The sequence below is a fragment of the Papio anubis genome, chromosome 8 (assembly GCF_008728515.1).
Source record: "Papio anubis isolate 15944 chromosome 8, Panubis1.0, whole genome shotgun sequence".
Classification (NCBI taxonomy): domain Eukaryota; kingdom Metazoa; phylum Chordata; class Mammalia; order Primates; family Cercopithecidae; genus Papio; species Papio anubis.
In genome coordinates, this window is record NC_044983.1 from 138,190,558 (window position 1) to 138,199,490 (window position 8,933).

Genomic DNA, 8,933 nt, shown 5'->3' on the forward strand with positions numbered 1-8,933 from the left:
GACCTTCACCCCGACCTGGTCCCTGTCCGGCCTCGCCAGGTCAGCACCCGCCGCGCGCACAGCAGGGCCGGGTGGAAGGAGGCCGGGCCTGGCCGTGGCTCAGGCGCCACCTCGCTGGGGAAATTGGGGGGTGGTCTCAGCCCCCTTCTGGTCCTCAGCCTCCCCATCTATCCCAAGAAGCTGGGGCAGGCCTGGGCGGCGAGGGGACCCCCACCGCGGGCTCGCCGACTCCGCCCCCCGGAGGCCCCTCCCGCGCCCCGCCCCTGCCCCCGCCCCGGGGCCGCGCGGGCTGCCTGGGAGTCTGCGGTCCAGCAGCGGTCCAGAGCGCGCGAGGTTCGGGGAGCTCGGCGAGGCTGCTGGTACCTGCGTCCGCCCGGCGGTGAGTCCGCGGGGCCGCGACCGGGACGCCCCCGCCACCTGCGCGCACGCGCTCAGACCCGGCGGCCTCGGCTGCGGTGCACGCGGCCCCGGCCCAGCCACGCGCGGCGGAAGGCGCCCTGCGGGGGCCGGGGCTGGAGACGGTGGGAGAGAGCAAGAGGGGCGCACGGGGAGGCGCAGGAGAGGGGTTGGGGTTGCCGGTGGGTTGGTCCCGCGAGAGCTGAGCCTCTCCTCCCATCCCCCCCCCAGGCCTCCCCGAATGTTTCCAAAGATCTGGGGCGGGAGCGGGCGGAGACTGCCGCCAGGAGCCTCCCGGCCGGCCCTGGGCTGCGCAGCCACTGGAGCCCATCACCCAACTCCAGACGCTCCTGGCTCCCCAGCGTGGGCCGGGAGTGACAGCTTTGCTGACTAGGGGAGGGGGCACGGGACCTTGCAGAGCTCCTGGCCGGAAAGGGAGGATTGACCGCTCCCCCGCGTATCACCCCGGAGCACTGGAACCCGCCCCCGCTTCTTGTTCTGGCACTGGTGGCGCTTGCGGTGAGGTCCAAGGAGCCCAGCCTCCCGGAGTGGACCGCCGGGCCGCTCCCCATTCCCACAGGAGAGGCTCCCGTCTCTTGCTGGCTGGGCAGCCCCTAGATACCTGGCTCCCAGGGGCCAGCTTCCCTGAGCCTGGGGACGAGCCTGCAGCCTGGACCCCACGGGCGCCCCCTACGGCCTGCCGGCTCCCTCTGGGCTCCACAGCCCACCCGGCCTTCCTAATTGCCTTCTGCTCCCACCGGTGCCTTAGCTCAGCCTGGTGGCCCGGCGGGTTGGGTGCCAACCAGTGGGCAGATGGCGGCACCAACTGGACCTGTTTGTGGCCCTGTATGCCAGGACTTCCTCAGAGACAGGTCAGGGATCCCCACACCAGAACCTCACTTTTCGGGGGTGGGGGGATAAGGAATTGGAGATCCTTCCTCCTCGGGTTCCTCCCTGGAGGCGGGGACAGGCCCCAGCTGGACTTGGCACTGGTTTTGGCCATCTGGGGCTCCCACTCCCAACCCCAGGATGTCAGCCCAGATCTCAGGGTCCTGGCCTGCTGCTCTCCCCTTAGGGCCTCTGCGGGCCCCTCTCCAGATCTTTTCTCTCAGGCATCCTCACCCCCAGTGCCCAGCACTAGCTCCCCAGGCCCGGGATGTCCCTCCCCCTCCTCTGCCCACGGCTGTCCCTGGCAGAAGGCAGCAGCCTCCCCCTCCAACACCATGCACTTAGAAAATAGAGAATCACGACCCCAGCAGGGCGTGTTCCAGATTCTTTCTCCAACAGTGCCATGGGCCCCTGCTCAACGGAGGGTCCTGTGCAGAGGCCAAGGAGCAGTACATGGACCCATCTGGCTCCTTCCTGCTGGTGGGACCGGTGGCACGCAGCCTCATCTCTCGGAGCCCATTTCCTAGCCACAGAATGGGGAGTAGCAGATACTTAGTGGGCTGCTGTCCTCAGAACTGAGTAACATCAGGAATGGGGAGTGCTTTCCCCTGGGCCATGTCCCACGCGGCCCCCGGTCTCCATGTCAGGAGAGATGCCTGGACTCAAGACACTGAGCTGTCCCAAGGAAAGTTCTAGATATAGATTAGCTAATATGCACAGACAGACATACATATAAATGTGTATATAGATCTCTCTTTTTTTTGAGACGGTCTCACTCTGTTGCCCAGGCTGCAGTGCAGTGGCATGATCACGGTTCACTGCAGCCTTGAACTCCCTGGCTCAAGAGATCCTCCCACCTCAGCCTCCCAAGTAGCTGACCACAGGCACGTACCACGCCCAGCTAAGTTTTGTATTTTTTGTAGAAACAGGAGGTCTCACTCTGTTGCCCAGGCTGGTCTCAAACCCCTGGCCTCATGTGATCCTCTTGCCTTGGCCTCACATAGCGTGGAGATTACAGGCGTGAGCCACCGTACCCAGCCCCAGACTAGCTCATAGTATTACTGGTCACCATTCCCCCACCCCAGGACTACTGGCAGAGGCCACTGACTCTGCTTCCTTTTCTGTGATTCGGAGAAGGCTGGTGAGTTTCCTCCTCTTGACTGTACAGCGCCCATGCCAGGTTTCAGGAGGGGTATAGCCTAGAGCATGCCTGCACTGAGTGAGGGGTAGGTCGGGAGAGAAGCAGGGAAGTTCCTGTGTGCTGGCAGGTCCCTGCCCCTCTTTGCTGTGTCCTCATCTGCACAGTGGGGGTGCATGGTCCTGGGGAGGAGCGAGGCACCACCCGGCCCCCTCACCAGCGGTGTCTCTCCGGAGCAGGACGGCTGCTCTGGTTTGTGACTTCCGGACAGGACGGCCATCCTCTCCAGAATGAAGATCTTCTTGCCAGTGCTGCTGGCTGCGCTTCTGGGTGTGGAGCGAGGTGAGGTGCCCTCGGGGACCCCAGAACTTTGTCCGGCTGTGCCCTGCTCGACTCCCAGGGGTCCTTCCAGGCCGCTCCCAGCAGAGGGCTCACCCGGCCTGGCCACACTGTCTCACTGTGTGTTTGGGTGCCACTTGAGCTGCTCGACGGCCAGGGTAGGGTGTCACTGTCTTCGTTCTGCCTCCACCCCAAGGGCTGCTATACGGTAATTTCTCAGTAAATGTCCACTGGGGTCAGGCCTGGGAGGGACACTGGAGGCTTCCCTGAGACAGGTGTGTCCTTCCACAGCCAGCTCGCTGATGTGCTTCTCCTGCCTGAACCAGAAGAGCAATCTGTACTGCCTGAAGCCGACCATCTGCTCCGACCAGGACAACTACTGCGTGACCGTGTCTACTAGTGCTGGCATTGGTGAGTGCCAGGCCTCAGACCACGCCTTCCTCCCCTGGCCGTCTCCCTGGCCCAGGCCGGGGCTCAGCAGAGGCCATTGCTGTCTGCCTGCAGCCGTCTGCCTCTCCCCTGACAGCCTCATTTCCCATGCAGGGAATCTCGTGACATTTGGCCACAGCCTGAGCAAGACCTGTTCCCCGGCCTGCCCCCTCCCAGAAGGCATCAATGTTGGTGTGGCTTCCATGGGCATCAGCTGCTGCCAGAGCTTCCTGTGCAATTTCAGTGCAGCCGACGGTGGGCTGCGGGCAAGCGCTACCCTGCTGGGCGCCGGGCTGCTGCTGAGCCTGCTGCCGGCCCTGCTGCGGTTCGGCCCCTGACCGCCCAGACCCTGTCCCCCGATCCCCCAGCTCAGGAAGGAAAGCCCAGCCCTTTCTGGATCCCACAGGGTATGGGAGCCCCTGACTTCTCACGTGCCTGATCTGTGCCCTTGGTCCCAGGTCAGGCCCACCCCATGCACCTCCACCTGCCCCAGCCCCTGCCGCTGCCCCAAGTGGGGCCAGCTGCCCTTACTTCTGGGGTCGATGATGTGACCTTCCTTGGGGGACTGCGGAAGGGACGAGGGTTCCCTGGAGTCTTAGGGTCCTTCGTCAGGACCAAGTCCCATGGACACGCTGACAGCCCCCAGGGAGGCTGTGTCAGTAGGGATGTGTGCCTAGCTGTGTACGTGGGTGTGCAGTGCATGTGGGAGCACGTGGCGGCTTCTGGGGGCGGTGTTTGGGGAGGGAGGGGTGCCGGCAGCCTGGAGAGCCTCAGTCTCCTGTAGCGCCTGCCCTGGCACAGCTGCATGCCCGTCAAGGGCAGCCTTTGGGAGCTGGGATTTCTGCCGCTTCCAGGTCTAGGCCCCGCCCCAAATCCAGCCAGTCCTGCCCCAGCCCACCCCTACATTGGAGCCCTCCTGCTGCTGTGGTGCCTCAAATAAATACAGATGTCCCCCAGCTTCTTGCTCTGAGCATGGCTGCCCCATGGGGGAAAAGGCAGAGCACCCCAGGTTTGGAGGGTTCTGGGGTCTTCTGTGGTACGGCCCGGGGGGTGGTCGGGGAGGAGGAGTCGTCCCCTGAGCCATAGCCAGCAGCTTGCCTGGCCTCCGAGGGAGCCCCTCGCCAGCGCTCTGCCCTTTCTCCTGCCCCAGGCTCAGCAGGTCGAGTGAGTTCGGCCTCCCACAGCAGGAGGAGGTCGGGGGGCATGGAGGAAAGAAAGCAGGTGCCAGAAGGAGCACGCTCAGGCTGGGGCAGCACCCAGGGCTCTCTAGGACTTGGGAATGGAGGGTGTCTGGACCCGCTGGTGCAGAGGGCACAAAAGCTGGGCTGGGGCAGGACAGACAGTCCGGAGTTCAGTGAGTGGCCTTTGAGAGGAGCAGGGGGCTCCCACGCAAAAGCTCGGGGCAGCAACCCTGACCTATCCATGCCTGGGACGGCAGCGCTGCCCGCTTCCCCCTGGCAAGCAGGTGGCGGCCTCCTGACAGAGGAACCCGGCCCAGGCCACCATCTGCAGGCAGGTGCTGTGCACAGCCCAGAGGGCTCTTTGGGCTGGAGAGAGAAAACAAGCAGACATGCAATGGAGGTGTGTTTGTTTGTTTATCTGGGACAACGGGAGGAAACGGACCAGGGTCTCAGCCACTCAGCGCCGACCCTGGATTTCCCTGGCTGGCCAGAAACTGTGCTGTGTGTGTCAAGATTCCAGGGGCACCGTCCAGCAGGAGGGGCCGGTGGCCACCATGGAAGCCCAAGATTCCCACCCCTGGCAGCTGATGTGAATAGCCGGGTCCTCCCAGGTCCCTGAGGTCAAGGCAGGTCAACGACCTGTGTCCTTCTCCTGGGTCCCTGAGGTAGTGATTCCTGTCTGAAACACACGAATCATTACTGCCACCCAAGAAGGGCCCGTTGTAACTGAGCAAGAGGACCTGGAAGGGGTCACCGGGAGGAGGGGCCTGCCGCCAATCACCACTCCCTGTGGACAGACCCTGCAGAGACTGAGCTTGAGATTCTGTGGGGAGTTTGGATTTGCTGAGTGGGTTGCTCTAGCATTGAGAAATGCAAGCAGAGAACAGAGGGTGGAAACCAGATGGTCCAGGAGCCTGGGCACGGTAGCCAGGAGGACAGAGATCCCGGCATTCGGGTCCCAGTGTGCAGTGCATTCACTGCATTGTTCACTCGGAATCACAGGTGGCTTTGCTGGAGGGACAGACCAGTTGATCATAGTGGAGCTGGTGAGAGGAAGTTGCACCCAAAAGCCATGGCCAGGAACCTGGATCTGACTCCAGGGACACAGGAACATGGTGGGCGCTGGGCGATGATAGAATTTCTAACAAATGCTCGGTTTCTGCTAAAGCTAATTTTCGCTTCCATCTCTGGCATCTCCTCCACTTCCCAGGTGAGCTCACTGGTTTCTAAGTCTCGCAACCACACTGAGACGAGGGCGCAGTCATCCCCTCGTTTCCCCAGGGGAGAGAGTCTCAGAGTGGAAGCTGCTTGTCCTCCTGGGATCTGGAACTCGGGGGCCCAGCTCTCCCTCTGCTCTGGGTTTAGGGCTGGGGTCAGAGGCAGCCCTGACCTCCTTCGGGTAGCAGAGAGACTGGTTCCGCCGGGTTCCTGCCGCCCCGCCCTCTGGAGGTGGGAGGCCCCCCAAGGACAGGTGGTTTCCAGGAGCCGAGGGAGGTAGTGGAGTCCGGGAGCAGAGGGAGGGAGCCCGGGTTGTGTCCTGGGCCTGGAGCAGAGAAGGGAGGAGCCCAGCGCGCTCAGTTTCAATTTCCTGAAGCCTGAGGGAGGGAGAGGAAGGGAACCTCACCTCAGGGCTCTGGACCGGAACCTCCCGCCCAGGGCCCACCACACCCTGCTAGCAGCTGGGATTTCCCAGTCTCCACGTCGACCCGAACTGGGCCCCCTCCTCTCCACAGCCCATCCAGCCCCACTTTCCCGCTTCCCGGCATCTGCCCGTGGATGAGCCTCTGGAGGATGGGGAGCCTGGAGCCTGCCCCAGCGCTGCGCCTCACCCACCCCCCACCGCTCAGCCCCTGTGGGGACTTCCTGCAGTGAGGCCCAGGCAGAACCCTGCGCTGCCTCCCCCATCAACAAACAGCCTCTGCCCCCTTGACACCCCCGCCCTCTGCGGTGCCTTGCAGGAGTAACCAGCCTGTGGGCCCGGGACCGTTTCACACATCCGGCAGCCACAGCTGGCCTGGGCCCTTAGTGCCTCCACCCCTCCGCCCCCTCTGTCAGCCCCCAACAAGTCTTCCTGGGGGGCCCCAGCCCTGAGTGCAAGACCCTCCGGGCTGCTTCTGGACCTCGGGCTGGGGCTGAGCCTGATCCTGGCTGGAAATGAGCACAGGGTTGGGCCACCTGGGGAAGGCCCTCCAGTCTCTGAACCCCACCCTGGGGAATTTGCTGGGACCCCCTTGAAGGCCACAGACCAGACCCCAAGGGTTAATAAGGGAACAAAGTCCTTGGGTTGAACACGCGCATTTACTATCTGGGCCAGCGGGCATCTAGGCTGCTGGGTGAGGGGGTCTCTGGGCTGCTGGGCGGCTAGGCGAGGGCATCAGGGCAGGAGCTGAGGGCTGCACAGGGCAACCACCCTGCGCTCCTATTTACCCACCAGGGGCAGTGCCAGGGTGGGCTGGGCTCACAGCAGGGCCCAAAGGAAGAGGCCCAGGCTGAGCAGGAGCTCCCTGACAGCCAGGCCCCAAAGGCCGCGCCGCGCTGTGGCTGCCTTGTTACAGAGGCTCTTTTCACAGCAGGTCATGTCCAGCTTCTCAGTCTTCAAGTCAATCAGTCCATCCTCAGTTTCTATGGGGTAAGACCCTCCATGGACCACAGGATGGGTGAGGTTCATAATCTGGGCACGGGGTGGGGGCACAGCCCTTGCTAGCGTAGCTGAATTTCTGCCCTGTGGGCGAGAGGAGGGCGGCTGGCACAGGAGGCCCCACCCGACCCCCTCAGATCTGCCCCAGGACCGCCCCCTTCAGGGAACCTTGAAGCCAGTGGCGACACGGAGACAAGCAGAAGAGAATGGGGGGTGGCCCCAGGCTCCACGCCAAGTCTGTGATCCATTAGATGGAGGTCCCTGAGCTCTGTCCCCAGATCCAAGCTTCTACCAGGCCAGGGGGCTCAAGGCAGAGCCCTCAGGATGCTGCCTGAGAGTGCCCTGCCCACCCCTTACCTGCTTACAGACGCCGGGTCCCACCCGGACTCACCATTGGTAGTGCCAGTGACCACAGAGGAGGGGCAGCTTTGAGCCTGCATGGGGTCGGAGACGGGTGGCACAGGCTGGGGTCCAAGACACCACAGCACTGGAAGCACTCAAGGCCCTGACTCGGGATGGGGCGGGGAGGGTGCAGGTCAGGGTCCCAGGCTGAAGGGTGGGTTCCAGTCCCTCTCACCAGCACAGGCAGCAGGCCTGGGCAGCACACAGGTAGGCTCAGGTGCCCTTGGCTACTCAGAATTGTGGGCAGGGTCCTGCTGGCATCTGGAGCCCCCAGCATCGAGAGGGTCTCACTCCCACCTTCAGGCCTCCTTCCCATCCTCCACCCTCAGCCCCCACTTACAGGGCTTCACCCACAGCTGCGCCAGCAGCAGCAGGGGCCGGTGACCTTCATGGTCTTGGGTGTGGGTGCATTGAGGGCAGGTGTGGCACAGAGGCTCCGAGCCTGGAAAGAGCTAGGGGAGGCCTTGCACCCCGAGCCTGGGAACCTCTGCCCCACGTCTGGTTTATGAGGAGGAACCCAGATTGCTTGTGTAATATGCACACAGCCGATGGCCTCACCCCATCATCTCGTAGTACGGGAACTGAGGGGTAGAAACCCTTCCGTCCTGACCTGGCTGCTCTAGAAGGCAGATGTGACCTCGAGCAAGACCCCCCTCACTCCACCCCTTCTGTGCCTGGAAGGCAGACGTGACCTGATCTGGCTGCTCTGGAAGGCAGACGTGACCTCGAGCAAGACCACCCCCCCACTCCCCCACCCCTTCTCTGCCTGGGGCCTCCCAGAGCTCAGGGTGTGAGCAGAACAGACCCGGAAGGAGGAGGGGCTGCCGTGAGGAGAGAAGCGAGAGGGTGTCCCCTGGGGTGGGAGGTTGCCTTAGAAGGAGAAATTGTGACTCAATAGAGAGGAGGGTCCTGGACTAGGGCCCTGAGTTTCAGTTTCAGTTTCCTGGTGCATCAGGAGCAAGCTTCTTCCTGGTGTCAGAAGCAAGAGAGAAAAGCAGCCGTGAGACTCAGGTCATCCCACTCAGGATGAGGGTCTCTGGCTGAGCCCACCACTGGCAGGCCCCTGTGCAGACAGAGCCTGGGAGGGGCCAGCGGGGCAACAAGCTCTGACACTGAGACCCCAGGGCAGGCATCCCTTGTTTTCTGTGCAGGGAGCAGAGGCCCCTGTAATGGGGTGGGGCGACATGGGGGCTCCCTCGGTGGGGGGGGGTCCTGGCCACTCCTGGAACCACCCCTGTCCCTCCCAGTCAGTGCCCCCTGCCCACCCCCATCACACCCACACCCGAATTTGTTCTTCAGGGGAATCAGAAGACACAGGAAATGGGCCAGGGGTGACTGCAGACTCCGCCCCCGCACCCCCCACCAGGTGCTGGGCAGAAGGAGGGAGAGAGCTTTCTGGACTGCGGGGACAGCCCTTGATGAAGACAGATAAAGGCAGCACACCCGCATAAGAATGGGTCGCCTTTCAGGTGGGAGGTCCCCTCTAAAAATCAGAATCCACCCTGTGCCCTCAGGGGTCTCT

General features: G+C 63.3%; 2 protein-coding genes across 13 annotated transcripts; one reads left to right on the top strand and one right to left on the bottom strand.

Moving 5' to 3' along the window:
* Positions 1 to 258: 258 nt before the first annotated feature.
* Positions 259 to 4,146, top strand: LY6E (lymphocyte antigen 6 family member E). Of its 3 annotated transcripts, none has more exons than XM_003903226.4 (4): positions 259 to 379; positions 2,662 to 2,764; positions 3,053 to 3,172; positions 3,305 to 4,146. In XM_003903226.4, exons 2-4 carry the CDS (start codon positions 2,713 to 2,715, stop codon positions 3,526 to 3,528), a joined length of 396 nt encoding a protein of 131 aa, XP_003903275.1. In that variant the 5' UTR covers positions 259 to 379; positions 2,662 to 2,712; the 3' UTR covers positions 3,529 to 4,146. The 3 variants fall into 3 exon arrangements, with proteins under 3 accessions (XP_003903275.1, XP_009211970.1, XP_021798402.1); XM_009213706.4 differs by lacking the exon at positions 259 to 379 and adding an exon at positions 1,157 to 1,268; XM_021942710.2 differs by lacking the exon at positions 259 to 379 and adding an exon at positions 2,230 to 2,425.
* Positions 4,147 to 4,766: 620 nt separating this feature from the next.
* On the bottom strand, positions 4,767 to 8,677 carry LOC110744026. Of its 10 annotated transcripts, none has more exons than XR_004185970.1 (4): positions 7,752 to 8,671; positions 7,367 to 7,443; positions 6,803 to 7,093; positions 4,767 to 5,966 (listed from the first exon to the last, which is right to left on the bottom strand). XR_004185970.1 is itself a non-coding variant. In XM_031669799.1 (3 exons), exons 2-3 carry the CDS (start codon positions 7,447 to 7,449, stop codon positions 5,404 to 5,406), a joined length of 612 nt encoding a protein of 203 aa, XP_031525659.1. In that variant the 5' UTR covers positions 7,450 to 7,514; positions 7,752 to 8,647; the 3' UTR covers positions 4,767 to 5,403. The 10 variants fall into 10 exon arrangements, 3 of the variants coding, with proteins under 3 accessions (XP_031525659.1, XP_031525661.1, XP_031525660.1); XR_004185969.1 differs by having other exon boundaries at positions 7,401 to 7,443; positions 7,752 to 8,667; XR_004185972.1 differs by lacking the exon at positions 6,803 to 7,093 and having other exon boundaries at positions 7,401 to 7,443; positions 7,752 to 8,677.
* Positions 8,678 to 8,933: the final 256 nt, after the last annotated feature.